Below are 14,832 nucleotides of genomic sequence, written 5' to 3' on the forward strand. Positions count from 1 at the left end.
TCTCTTCATCCCCAGCAGGGACCCGCTTCCTCCCCGGGGGCGCCTGGTGCGTGCCCCCCACCCTGCGATGTGTCAGCTGCCCCAGTCCAAGCTCTGAGCCCCCCCAATCCCAGAGCTGGGGGCTGGCTCGAGAGAGGGGCTGTTTGTCCCTCCCTCCAACCCAGGCTGCTGGGGGAGCGAGAAGGCGCCCTCGGGGGGAACACGCCCCTCTCCCTGCACAGGGGATGCACCTGGCCGGATCCCCCCCGGGCAGCCCAGCCTGGGCTTGGGATGGTGCCGCTAGAGCCGGCCGAGGGCGCCCCCTAGCGGCTGCCGCGGAGCTCGCACGCTGGCGGCTGTCCAAGGTGCTGAACCGGTGTTTCCCCCCGGGCCTGCTCAGGTCCCTCCGTCTCCCTCGGGTCTCCAGCTCCTGGTGCCAGCGGCTCCTGCTCCCCCTCGCTGCTGAGGGTCATGCAGCCAGCGCTCCGAAAGGGCTGGGCTGTTACAGGGCGGGTGGCCCTGTGCCCTGGGACCGGGGCCTGGTGTGTGCAGGGCCAGGCTGTGCTGGCACTCAAGAGCGATGCTGAGCGACCCTTTCAACCCAGATCCCACCACCTTGCAGTGCCGCGAGAAGCCCAGCCTACTCCTCCATGGGGTAATCTGGAAGGGGGCTTTATCGGTGAGCAAGGGAAGAGTTTTCCTCCCGCACTGGGGTAAATCCGGAGTGACCTCATCACCTCTGGAAGAGGCACTCCCAATTGACCCCAGTGGAAATTGAGAGCAGAATTGGACCATCTCGTGGGATGGCCTCCTCCACCTAACCCAGCCCAGGTGTGAAGTGATGCGTGAGCTCTGCGGGGCCACTTCACGCAGGTCGGGAAACGTCCCAGGTCCCCAGAGCCCCGTCATAAAGGACTCGCTCCTCGCAGGCCTCCAGAGAGAAACGAGCGAGTTATACAAAACATTTATTGATACACGCCACGGGCCCCCCCTCGGTAGGCTGGGGGTGGGGTGGGGGGAAGGGATTTCAGCTGTTCTCCTTCCAGCATCATCGCTGTTAATTAACAATCCGTACAACGCGAATGTGTCCCCCAGCCAACCGCTCTGTTTAGGCTGACGCGTAGTTCGCTGGGGCAGGGGGGGTCAAGGGTTTCCAATCAAGTTACCAGTCCACACAAAATAGGCTTAAAAATCGTGGGAGGCTGGTGGGAAGCTCTGGATTCAGCTTCTCGATCTCCTCTTCCAGGAACCTAAAACCAAGGGGAGAGAGACACAATGAGCACCGCGTTCAGACTCTCAGCTTCTCCTCTAGGCTAGATCAGCCCTGTCTCGGGTTCTACCTGTCACCCCGCGGCTGGACAGCTGCCTGCTTGGCCTACGGCTAATATAACAGAGCTGTAGGAACCCACTGTTGAGCCCTTTCCAGCCGGGGCCAAGGTCTGCCCCCCAAGGCAGGGGGTGGGGAGGAATCTGGCAGAGCTGTATCGGGCAGTATGGGGCCATTGCCAGCCGTGCCCCCTAAGCCTGGTGAGGTGAGGGAGAACCTAGACACGCAGGGGCTGAAGGCAGGCTGAGGTTCTAGCTAAGACCTTTGAAGATGTTGCATCCAAGTCCTGTCCGAGAGCCGATCCTCTCGATCCTGGTCCCCAAACACCCAGAGAAGTGCCTCATCCTCCTGGGAGAAGCAAGGAGGCTCCTCTGCTGACTCTCCACAGGATCCCGGGGCTGGAGCTGGGTAGCGGGGCTGCTCTCCGGCTCAGCAAGGTCCCAGCTAGGGTCATCTTCTTCTGCCCCGTAGGCCAGAATCTCCAGCTCCAGCTGCAACCCTTCCTCCTCCTGAGTTTTCTCCTTCAGCAGCTCAAGGAGGTCCTAGAGCAAGAGAGGAGAAGACCGCGATCAGCTCCCGCATAACTGACCAGGGCACTCAGTGCGTGTCTGTCCCTGCGGGGGGGCCACAATCCGGACCTCTCGGATTGAAAATCCCACTGCTCGGAAGGGATCCTCATGGGGCTCGGCCCCCCATTCTGCTCGTTAAGGCGCCTAGTGCTGACACCTTTATGGCCTCGGAGGCCCTGGTCAGAGACCCAGCTCCCCACCCCACCCCTGTACCGCCTTTCCTCACCTGCAGGGACCAGAGCTCCTGGCTGGTGTATTTCCCGGGCAGCGGGTGCCCGCCTGCTTGCCCCTGCAGGCCGAGAAGCAGCAGAGTGGCCCAACAGCCCACGGCTGCGCCTTCCATCCTGCCCGGTGCTGGCTCTGCCTCCAGACCTGAGCTCCTTGGTGTGGGCTTGGAGGGCTGCTCGGGCTTCTTTTGTATCCAGGCGGCTCCCTGCCAGAGTGTGGAATTTGGGCCCTCTGCCCTGCTAAAGGAACTGGTTGCAGCCAGTGGCACTCGAGGTTACCCTTTCGGAAACGGTGCGTGCCCCACCTGTGGCCACGGTCGGGATCCAGTCCTGCTCCAGTGGAGCAGAGCCGAGCCGCCTCGGGGGATCAGAGCATTGCAAGTGCCTCCTTTGCAGTCTCTCTCTGGGCAGCACAAGGAATGAAATGACCGCGTGGTCTTCCACCTTCCTAGCAGTTGCCATTTGGCTAGCGCTTGATGGATCGCCTGGGATGGCTTCAGTGCATTGGGCATGTCCTCCGAACCCCCCTCCCCTGGTGTGGGGGGAAATGATCCATTGCTCACCCGCCGGGAAGGGAGATCAGCCCCCCTCTTGGGCCAGTCTGCAGCCTCCTGTAGCTAGGGGAGGGGAGCGAGGGGGTGCAGAGAGAGTTTGGAACCGGTGTCTCTGCTCCGCTGGCGGCAGTTCACAAGGGCAGCGTTTGTGTCTTTCAGTTTGAGCTGTAAAATGAAATGGGAAAACAGACAAGTGTTAGGGCAATCTCCCTGCCAAGGTCTCTCTCACCACTGGCAAACCCTGTGCCACTGGACCAGCTCTGGCATGTTACCCCCCAGACCAGAGTGTATTGGGGTTATTTACTGTGCCACTAGAGGTGCCAGCCAGCAGTGGCATTAGTTACCAGCCTGCATTGCTTTCTCCCACTGGACACACTGTGCTGCCCTGCTTGGCCACTTGGAAGAGCATCACCACCTTTCTGTGGGCAGGGGTGCTCCCTATTACATGCCACCCCTGGGTGTCTCTGTAACAGTCTTTTCATCACCCTATTTTCAAGGGATTTCAGCCTTCTCTGCACTGGGAATTTGCCTTGACCTCAGTCACAGATGACCAGCAACTGGGGCAGCTCCCTTCATGTAGACAAGAAAAGCAGTGATTTTACACCCCTGGAGTTTACTCCTGCTTGAAAGTGGGGTAAGTTGCAGTGGTCCAGATCACAGCTCCTCATCCGTACCTGGATTTTGCTGATCTGTGGCTGAGATCAAGGCAAATTCCCAGTATAGACAGGGACTCAGTTGCACTTTTTTTCTGTGCATTTTTTTTAGTGCCTCTAACTCCAGACTTTTTGTTGCTGTGGGAACTGATTGAGCCCTGGGTTTTGGTAGGACCACCTTTATTTTTCTCCCTCCACATTAAAATGCTGCATTCTCCAGGACTCCAGAGGATGGAGTAAAACTCTCTATGGCATTGTGTGCAGGCCAGCTAATCGCCATTTAAGATGTACCAGAATTTCATTCGACTATGTTTACTGTCAAGTGTCAGCACTGCCAGTTTATCCCCTTGTTGTAAAACAGCTAGTTACTCCCCAGTGACTTTCAACAAACTAGCCATCATCTCTAAGGTGGTGAGTGCAGGCCGGTCACCACTCACTTGCCATGTCTCATCCTACTGCCTGTAAATGATGGGACACTGTGTACTCCTCACCCCCACACACTTGTATTCTAATGCAAAAAATTCCGAAGCAACAACCATCCGTCATGGAAAGTCCAGCTGTTGCGCTCAGAGGAAGAGATCACCTTATTAATCATTAGTTTTTGACTCCCTAGACAACAGCGCTTGTATCATTGAACTGGTTACTGTAACGGATGGCCCGACTTTCTGCAGGGTCCTCTTATTTTTGCCTTGGAATGTTGCTACTGTTTCTTATTAGCCTCAGCCAAACAAGTTCATTTACAAATGACCAAAACCAAGTGTAAAAGGGGGTAATTTCTTTGGTGCTGAGGCAAATCTCCATCCTCTGAAGCATCAGGGATGGCCAAGGCTGGAGATAGGATGCTGGCTGGGCTTTGAGGTGGTGCTGAGAAGGCTGTAATACTTTGGTCTAAGTTCCGTGGTTGGGTTTAATATGAGGGTGGTGGTCTGATACACGGAAGACCAGCCTAGATGACCCAGTGGTCTCTTGTAGTCTCAAAATCTGACTCTAAATCCTGAGGGCTTCACTCAGTTTTCACTTAGTCTTTATGTCAATACAAGAACCAGAGGCCGTGTTCTCCAGTGGGGAGGGCACTGGACTGGCAATTGGGAATCCTCATTTCTGGCACCACCTTTGGCCTGCCAGGTGACCTTGGGAAAGTCACTTTCCCTCCCCCCCCCCCCCCCCCCACGTCTTGTCTGTTTAGCCTGCAAGCTCATACTGTTTGTACAGTGTCCAGTGGATTGGGTCCTGATCTCTGCTGGCGCCTTTAGATGCCTCAGTAATACATCTCCCAGGGTCTGATCCAAAGCCCACTGAAGTCAATGGGAGATGTTCTGCTGAATTCAATGGCCTTTGGGGCAGGTCTTCAATGGGAATTTTGCATAAATAAGGATTTAGCCCTATGGCGATAAAATGAGCAGATCTGACTTGGACATGTGGCTACATGCTGGGAGGTATTGAGCACCTCTTACAATCTGGGCCTCAGGGAGAAGGCTTTGAATAAGATGATGCCATTGATGCTTTCAAGGCCAGAGGTCATTGTACTCCATTCCTAGCATTCTACAGAATGTGTTTTTCATCTTTAAAAAGAAGAGAGGGGAGGCACTTCTGGTCTTCTCAGCTACTTTCACACCCTCCATATGTAAATTCATGCTCTGCTGCTTTGTTCTTCTACTCCAGCCAGATTGAAACAACTGTGCTGCTAGAGCAATGAGCCTTTTCCCCATTTAGCTGACTAGCAGGCTAACTTAAAAGGTTAGCTGCAAACATTTCTTAAGCAAGTTACCGAAAGGGCAAACACATCCAGCATGAGTCCTTGGGATTTAATTAGAGAACCTTTGATGTGATGTAAATTGTTCCCTGTGACATTTTGAAAAATAGCCTTTTGAAATGATGAGACACGATGCCCAGGTGATCGGCTTTGCTGGTCACACAGCATCCTCTGTGAAATCCAAGTTCTTGTCTATTTCAGGTACACACTTGTGTCCTAAACCACAGCGATATAGATTCTGATCTCCATGATGTTGGTGTAAATCTGGAGTAGCTTCACTGACCCTGGGTGTACACCAGTGTAACTGGAGACTAGCACAGGATATTCAGGAAGTAAGCCTCCAGAATCTAGTGCTAGAGAGGAAGGGAGATGCCTGCCAGTAGATTTCTATTACCCCTGGCCAAGGCTTGAATGGGGCTAGATTCCATTGGGTCACAGATTGGGGTCTAAGGTTGTGATGAAGGGGAAATTACAAGTGTATTCAAACAGGTTCTCAGAGCCCTACTTCGCTCTCTGGGGCTGGGACCACCTTTGTTCTGTGTTGGTACAGAGCCCAGCACAGTGGGGTCCTGGCGTAGGATTAGGGCTCATAGGCACTACTGCAATACAAATTATAACAATAACATCATCACAAGCTAATAAGACTCCACCATCTGTAACTAACTGACCTAGCACTGCTGAGAGACCTTAAACTGATTCATTTCCCAGGCCTGTTTCTTCTCCCTGGCATTGGAGGAACCAGCTAGCTGAGGAGGTTATTGAAGCTGGGATGTTTGTTTGGTTTTCTCAATTATCAGCGGAGCAATAAGCAGCCTGTTCTGTTCCTTTATAATAGTTATGAGAATGCAACTGTTGTAAGACTACCAGCCACATGGGATGGGCATGGATTGACTGAACGATGATAGCCTCTATCACAACCAAGATAATACATCAATGAAAAGTACCAGCTGGTTCCTGATATGCACTGCATTGTCCTCATTAGAGCATCAAATCGGCATTAAATATGAGAAGAGGTGTTATTTGGCTTCCATCTCCCTGCCGGTGCAGCGCTGACCCTCTTTCTAATTCCAGATCTTCCCTCTCCTCTGGGCACATGCAGGGAATCATTCAGCCTTCAAGGTCAAGACGTTCTCAGCCATTAAGAGGAAAAGTGGCCTCTGACCCAAATTCTTTAGGAACTTTGGGCCAGACTCTGAGTTCAGTTAAACCAGTGTAAAACCAGAGTCACTGCACTGGCTTCCAGGGTGGCTTTGCACTGATATAACTGAGATCCAAATCAGCTCATATTTTCTCTTCTGCCTCTGGAAAGCCGCATTTGAAGCAACCAGCTACGATGAGAACATGATGGACCTTGAAGTGAACTAACTGATTTAAGAGAAAACAAAGAAGGCAAGCATTAGCCTTCAGTTACTCCAGAACAATTCCACGGAATGAAACAAGCGAGAGCACAGTGTGGCCTTTTCATGTTCAAAACCACAGTTGTTTTCACTAAAACCAGGTAAATAACGTTAGAGTTCATCTGAACGTTTGCCATCAGTAACCTCTCTAGATTATCCTCTTTCTGCTTTTGAATGTCTGCTAGCAGGTAGCAATTTTCTTAATTGTATTTTTTCTTTTAATTTATGTGACTTGTGTTTTTTGTTTTTTTTTTCACTCTGCGGCTTGATAGCCACTGTTCAATAGTCAAATCAGGAGTGGTATTGCTGAGCTGTGATTGGTCAGATAGGTCACATGTTTAATTCCCCATTGACTCTCCCTGTCCTATCACTGGCAGGATATTTGTATTTTAGCATTTTATTTTTGTCCATCTACTTTTCTTTGTGCAGGTCTCTGAGATGTTTGCATGAAGGGGGTGATAGAAGGGCAGAGTGGAGCTGTTGGTTCTAGAGATGGGCAAATACTAGACTTCTCGGTTTGGGAGCTGAACTGAAAAATCTGGTCTGATTTGAACCAAACTTTTTTTTTTAAATTTCTTTTTGTCAAATGGGAGAAAATTGAATTTAAAAAAGAACCCGTTGAAGGGTTCTGAGCTGACCCAAACAATCTCCCTCTCCCTCTCCAAGTATTTCAAGTCATTTTGAGTTAACCAAAACCAGTTGTTCTTCCAAGGTTTTTTGTTTCAGCTTGGCTGTTTGGGGTGCATATCACCGTTTCCTTGGGTGGATTTAGTTTGTCTTTCTGGTGTTTTTTTACTGGCCCGATTTGAAAGCTTGGTGTTGTTCTGAATCTAAGTCACAACAAAACATTGAGACTCCTTTTTATTTTTTTCCACAATCAAAATTATTTGGATCCAAATTCAGTGAATAGTTTTGGACCCTGAAAAATGCATTTTTTTCCAGTAAAAAAAAAAATGAGTGGGGAAAAAAGCCTTACCCAGCTCTAGTTGTTACCAAGCATGGCCCCAATCCTGCAGCTGAACCCATCTGGGTGACCCATTGACGTCAGTGCGTCTCTCTGAGGATGAACAGGTCGGCACGCTCTAATCCATGGGTCTGCAACAGGACCTTCATGACTGAGGAATATGTCTGTGTTCTGTCTAGATTAGCTCATAGAAAAGAAGGGATCTAAAGCGGCCATCTAGTCTGTCCCCCTCTGCTGAGGCAGGATGAAACATGCCTAGACTATCCCTGACAAGTGCTGTTCTTAAAAGCCTCCAAGGACAGGGATTTATTCCACCACCTCCCTTGGCAATCTGTTGCAGTGCTTAAATATTAGAAAGAGTGAGAGAGCTTTCCTGCTATCCAACCTAAAGTGTCCTTGCTGCAAACTAAGCTGACTACTTCTTGTCCTACCTTCAGTGGACAGGGAGAACAACTGATCATCAGCTCCTTTATAACAACCTTTTACATATTTGAAGACTACGTCCCACCTCAGCCTTCTCTTTATGTACTACAGTTATGGCTGTATTCAGTCACTCTGAAACCAAGCTGACATTCGCCGTGCTGAGATTGCACTGATTTTTTTACCACTGTAGTCAAAAGATGAGCTTCCTTTTCTCATGATGAATGGGAGTGGAAACCTACCACCATACAAAACCATTGTTACCTAAACCTAAATCTGGGATCTAAATCAACTTGCCAGAGCCCTTCAACCTTTACCTGGCTTGATCCTTCATTTGATGTCATGAATCATTTCGAGAACATTGGTGGAATGTTCCATTTTGCGCCGAAAAGTAGCACTGTATATAATGAATATGGTGCATCGATTCTTTCATAACTAGGATGCTTAGAGCTCTGATGTGCCTAAGTAAATGATTAGAACATCTTTCCCCAGCAAGAGACAGTTTTGTTCATTCTCACTGATATCGCTGATTAATTTTCAGAGAGAAAAACGAAGCTGATCTCTTAAATAGAACAAATGGTGAGCGCATAAGACCTAATGAAGCTTGACAGCTAGAGACCTTCAGGAATTGCCATTGAATTTCCTACTCTCAGGCTGAGAGAGTGTCTCTTCACTGGCTGCATGAGATCCACTAATCATGTGTGTGTTTCGCTTTTAGGAGAAAGTAGTGTTTGGGGGGAGAGGGGTTATTTTGCTTTCTCTGTAATTCTTTGCATTTCTAGGAACTTGAAATAACAGGGATAAAAGGAAAATGAAAGGGAGATAAAGGAGTAGCCATGAGAGAATAAACTGATGGTGACTTGTAAATGTTAAAAGGATTTATAAAGGCTAAAGTGGAACCACAAACAAGAAAGGAAAGGACACCTCCATTCGCAAGTAATTCTGGGCTTTGGGGTCCCCTCCTGGTGGGATTCTGACAGTTTCTGTAGAAATGCGCTCATGAATTTGCAGCATCCCCTGTGGGAGTGTGTTTGTAAATTCCATGCAGAAGTGTTCTCGAAAATGTACTGGGTAGGAATCTGAACTTGCTTTACCCCCGTTTCCAACTGGGGTAATGCTGCTGGGTGGCACACGTCTTGATGTGCACTGGTGTAAATCCACTGGAACTCGGATTTCACAGTAGCTCTAAGGAAGTCGTCAAAGCCGCAGTGAGGCTTGGAGGAAGGGTCGCCCTAGCCTCACAGTGGCTAAGGGCAGGTCCAGAAACTACAGGCATGTCTCCACTGCAATCATGTGGTGTGCAGCTCATGTGGACAGATCTGGTCATAGCTGAGCTAGCTTTAATCAAATTTGCTTTGTGTGTCCCCGCACCCCTATTGTGTGTTCTTCCCGGGAATTCTGTGGGGAGCAAGTTTACAGGCAGGGTGTTTGCTCAGGGCAGGGCCTCTTACATGAATTATGGTGGCATATTCATGGAAAGTAAATTTCAATTTAATGATCGCAAGAATTGTCACTGGACGCTGGATTTGAAGAAGGCTACTCCTGCCATCAGAGAATAGAAACAACGTAATGCAGCTTACGTGCCCCAGTCCAACCAGTGTGGGTTCGGCCCTGAAAATCTGCAGAACAACGCTGGCAGGCAGTGGGCAGGCTGTTCATCCATGAGTAGCCCCAGTAACGTCTCACCAGCATCGGGGCTGCCCAGTCAGCTCCTTGGCAAGCAGACTAGGAACTGAACTACACCCCATGTGTCGAGTACTAATGAACAAGGCTGAGGGCATGTCTACATGTCCAGTGCTGCCGTGTCTGCTGAAGACGCTCTGTGCCGACGGGAGAGAGCTCTCACTGGCATAATAAAACCACCTCTGCGAACAGCAGAAGCCATGTCACTGGGAGAAGCTCTCCTGTCCCTGAGCGACATCAGTGCTGCCAACACAGACTGTAATGGAGACATAGCCTGAGGCCCAGGAAAACAGGGCCAGGTTCAGTGATTGAACTGTTTGCAGCAAAGAGCCTACCCAGGTATATTTTGGATACAACTTCTGTCAGAAAACTCCTTTGTGTCCCAAGTGATCCATGCATAAGACTAGGGATCACAATGAGCTTCCCTTTGAGGAGGACAATGTTTTTCTAGACAAGACTGACCCTTAGACATGCAAACCTCCTCTAGGCATTTCAGCTGGGACTCCCTCTCTGTGGCACTTAGCAAAGAAGGTGAAAACTTCCTTAGAATAGAAATGCAAAAGGACCTCACATCAGTGTCACTTGCTTGTAAAGTGTGCCATCCCCCTCTAGTGGCTGGCCCACATACAGAATAACAACCTACTACTGCTGCCAGCTAACAGTGTTATCCCTTTATCTCAAACGATAGAGGCAAATGCTTTGGTGCTACAAGGCCAGAGTTCAACCCCCAGTGAGGACTGTTGCATCAGCCATGCTGTGTTCTCTTGGGCTACCTCTCTTCTCCCCTTACCCCCCTCCAAAAAAAGCTCCTTTTCTGAAGTATATGTTTTTTGTTTTGTTTTTATAAAATCCCTTTTTTATCTTTCTGCAAACAATCTCTTGGGACCATTAACCAGCCATCAGGTAAATTTGAATAGTTCATATTTATTTGACCAAATGTAAATCAGGGCAACGCTTTGTCCTCAGGAATGATGAACTAGGAAGAAAACCAGAGTGGAGGTGAGAAACACATTCACCAAATGATGAAAACCAGTGGATTTTCAGCATCCATGACACAATGAGGACTGTTTCATACACATGGCACGTAACCGAGACAAATAAATGGAACCGATAACTGTTTGATAAGGTAATACTGTGATACAAACTATGGAACAATGGCCAGTGTCTTAGTGGTCACGTATAGATGGCCTGGGAGGGACTCATTCAGCACAGTGTCTACAGGGGAGTTAGTGGAGCTGGAGCAGTTTGAGCTGAACATCTCATTGAAAGGCAACGGGTCCTCTAGGTCCTGAAAGTCTTAATCCTGCCAAGGAAACAAGAGGAATAAGTGACAGAAAGGAGGTCAGCCAGGTTTCACTAACTGGAGCTATTGACTTCACTATTCTAGGGCCCCGTTCTGCTCGCTTACCCTGCTCTATGGGGCTTCTCTGGTTTTACGCCAGCGTCATTGGGGAGCTGGTGAAAGCCTCTCTTGGCTGGCTTCTCTGAGGTAGGACAAACTGCATACAGCAGATTTGGAGAAGGTGAGGGAGGGGCGAGTAAGGCCCTGGAGGTGTAAGATTAATAAGCCAAATGTGCAGGTAGTACCAGGGATGTCTGTGGAGTTGCACCAAGGTGAAGTTGGTCCCTTGGATCTGAGGGGAGCAGGGATGGCAAGTGCTGTATGTATCTTTTCCTTCAATTTGAACTCTAAACTCTTCCTCTTCTACATACCCATACCCCCCGCCACACACACACAGTCTCGTGCCGCTTCTCTCTTACCATAGCGAACAGTTAGCATCCCAGTCCGCTCAGGGAGCCAATTCTGTCCAGCTTGACACCAAAACACCCCCTGGACAGGCCCTTTTTGCTCCTGCCTCGGTATCTCCTGGATGAACCCAGAAGATCGCTGAAGAGCCTCTGGAAGGTACTGTCACTGATGGGGACCCCCTCGGGCTGGTCCTTGGAGTTTCGGGCCCATTGGAGCTCAGAGTCCTGTTGGTCAAAGGCACCAGTTGGGATCATGTCTTCTCGCTCTTGGTCCATCTCCTCTGAGGCCAGGGGATGCTCCAGATCTTCATCTAACAATCTGGACAGGCTCTGAAAGACAGGGAGGAGAGTGGGGGAGGTATTGAGGTTCAGACCCTCCTTCGATTATTGTCATGTAAACCTACATCGATGCTAATCCTCAACCAACCCATTTTAAGCTTGACTCGGAAGGAAAAAATGTGCTAAAACGTCAACAAAGTAATGATGATGATCTCCGGTCTTCGTTGTCCTCCACTAACAACTCTGTTTTAGGTTGGACACCAGCTCTCAGATGCCTTCAGGCTACTGCTATGGACTTAGTTAGACATGGACAAGAAAAGTGAGGGATGTAAAAGGAGTCTCTCTTAAAGCTGGGAGCCGGGTGTCTGGGATGATAAACAAAGAGGCTTGGGGCGGGGACTGAAGGAATACTAAGCAAATGATGGAGATAGTGGAACAGCTGGAGAGAGGATAGGCTGACGCTGGAAGGATTCGCTCTGAGGAGGCTGGAGGGTTAGAAGGATTTGCTCTGAGGAGGCTAGAGGGTTACATGGTATATAGGGATGTTGGACTGATGGTGAGCTAATTAGAAGATACTCTTTCTACCGAGGATGCTTAAAATGCTTTTTATTAACAGCGTAGGATCCCTTCTCTCCCTCCCTTCCCTGGGTTTATCAAGCAGATGACTGAATCCTCTGCAATTCTGCTGAGAGAAGATTCCCCTCCTTGTTAATAGCATGCACCCAAAACCAGATACTTCAGCTAGAGACAGAGCCAGGTTAGGAACTTGAGGGATGAGCCTGCTGGTGCCCAGAGCAGGGCTACAGGTAGGAGGACGTCCATATTCTGGGTAAGAGAATGCAGCTTCCGCTTCTCCGAAGTTTAATGACTTCACCCTATCCCAGACTGACCTGAAATGTTGCAGTCTCCCTCCTATTCCTGGGGAACAAACAACACTTGACCTCCAATTATCTAAAGTCAATCAAAATAGAAGTCAGGCAAGGAATAGCTTTGGTTTTGCTCCGTTAAGTAACCCACACCTGCCAGCTTCATGACCCCGATGCTCTTGAGCATTTTCCAGCAGCCAGGGAGGGCTAAGAAGGGCCATATCTAATCTGAAGCTTTGGAGCCAGTAACTCCAAGTTCCAAGGAATCATCAGCCCCATGATACTGAAAAGAGCAGCTGCTCTCTTACCTGTAAACTGGAGAGGGGTTTGGCCCTCACTTGGTCCTGGCTGAGAAGCAGCAGCAGAAATCCACAGCAGAAAATAAGCTTCGGGTTCATCTTTGTGTTGTGTTGTGTTGTCTCCCGCAGCGATGGGACGTCTCTGGCTCCTCTTCCCCCCCCTCGAGTTTCTCCAGTTGCAATGTCACTCTGTGTCTCTGGCTACCAGCCTTTATACCTTCCCCCAACCCCTCCCAGGGCCACCTCTGAGCTCCTGCCACAGCCAGGATTGGTTTAAGAGGTTCTGATCGGCTTTCATTAGCCCAAGGGGAGGAGGGAGTTTTATTCCCAGCCAAAAAAGAGAGTTAGAAGAGCACATTTTTTCACTCCTCGAGCTGTGTGGCCGCACCCTGTGGTTGTTGATCTGCAGCCTGCTCTTCTGATGCCACCTGTATGTCAGTTTTCTGCGCTCCGTGTTGCCGGAGGTGATCACTAAACCTTACGCTTGCTTTTCTGTGCCTCTGTAGAAAAATAATCAAGAGAAATATAGAAAGAGGCAGAATCTACAATTCCCTCCCCCCACCCCCATACACACGGCTACTCTGTCATTGCAGAAGAGCACATGCTGGGAGATCGAGGAGTCTCAGAGACGTGTATGCTGTAGAAGAGTCTATTCTTTTAATTACACTGGTACCCGATAGAGAGTGCAAAGGAATTCCAAGTCCTGCAAATATGACCAATTGTCTCAGAAAGTTGCATTTGTTGACGTTTAGATTTTTACTGGTTTGGGTGACAAGCCGTGAATTTAGACCCTGATTTAAATGCCGAGAGAGAATTCCCTAGTGTCTTGTGCATAAAGAATGAAGAAATTCCTCTTCCTCACTGAATGTTTAGACTGGATCCAGCTTGAAAACATTCTCCTGGGTGTCTTGTTCAATGTACTTTCCCCACAAAGAGCGTTGCACTTAAATCCGGGCCATGCCTGAATCAACCCCCTGCCTCTTCTCCCACACACAGGCTCCCTTTGTGAGTGTGAAAAATGAAATCTGAGCTCTAAATGGGGCTGCAGCAAGTAGCTCCCTCTCTTTTGAATGGATTGAATCAAACCTCCAGATCCAAGCATCCCTGTGCTCGAGGGATTTCTGAAATCACCTTAACACTGGGAGCATCTTCTCTTGCCTTTTCCCGTCTCTCAGGTCTTCCTCTGGGGCATAAGTGCAGCATAGGGTTATGAGCAGGACTGGACCTTTTCCAGTGCCTGACTCTCTCTTTGGGGCTTGGCTGCAATGGCAGCCTCTGCCTGGGAGTGCAGGCTGGAGTGGCAGCTCTGTCCCAGGTGCAGCGGATGCTCTTCCCACCCTGACCTGTGGGGGAGCACTTCCCTCTAGTGAAAGAATGGTTCTGGCCCTAGCCATATCACGGCTGCCCCTACGCCGGCAGGGTGGAAGCTGGGGGATGCCTGGCTCTCGGCTTTGGGTAGCTGTGAGGGCCAGACACAGTCTGGCCTGGGTGTTGGCTTAAGTCCAGCAAATTAAGGTGGTTGGGTATTTGCTACCCATTTAACCAGCATGCTTAGGGGGGAGTGAGTTCCCTTTGCTGCATGGCTCTTCCAGAGGCCAGGCCAGGCCCCCAAGGTGAGTGAGAGCTCTGCCTGCATGAGGACTGCCTAAATCCTTTGGCTTTGGCCCACGGTGGTGATCTTGCCCCAGTATGTGTTAGAGAGGGTCAAGCCCTTCCAGGCTGCAGCAGAGAAGCCTACCGGGGGGGCCTGAGCTCAGTGGGTCCCAGAGGCATTATGTGACCAGCGGGAGCACCCTCTCCCATGCAAGGGGAGTGGCCCTTCAAACATGTCAGGAGAGCAGCAGGATTATGAGGTGGACTGTCGCCATCCCAGCCACTCCATTACACTGTGGCACCCAGTGACAGCAGGACCTGTGCTACGACTTCTCCACCCGTACCTGTCCCCACGCCCCCCTGGTGCACAAGGGAATGGGAGCCTCACAGGCCTGAAGCTTTATAGATGAACCATTGTCTCCATATTAATGCCAGGTGAGTTCATCCTGAGAATATACAACATCATAATCAGTAATAAGAGAACTCTGGTGGTGGTTCCCCGTGTTGGGAGTGTTTCTAT

General features: G+C 49.8%; 1 protein-coding gene across 1 annotated transcript; it reads right to left on the minus strand.

Annotated features, from left to right (window-relative positions):
- Positions 1-10,434: 10,434 nt before the first annotated feature.
- Positions 10,435-12,886, minus strand: LOC127038731 (C-type natriuretic peptide 1-like). The gene is made up of 3 exons (XM_050931577.1): positions 12,729-12,886; positions 11,288-11,605; positions 10,435-10,829 (listed from the first exon to the last, which is right to left on the minus strand). The coding sequence occupies exons 1-2, from the start codon at positions 12,816-12,818 to the stop codon at positions 11,300-11,302; spliced, it is 396 nt and encodes a 131-aa protein (XP_050787534.1). The 5' UTR covers positions 12,819-12,886; the 3' UTR covers positions 10,435-10,829; positions 11,288-11,299.
- Between the last annotated feature and the right edge of the window lie 1,946 nt (positions 12,887-14,832).

The sequence above is a fragment of the Gopherus flavomarginatus genome, chromosome 21 (genome assembly GCF_025201925.1).
Source record: "Gopherus flavomarginatus isolate rGopFla2 chromosome 21, rGopFla2.mat.asm, whole genome shotgun sequence".
In the NCBI taxonomy this organism is placed as follows: Eukaryota; Metazoa; Chordata; order Testudines; family Testudinidae; genus Gopherus; species Gopherus flavomarginatus.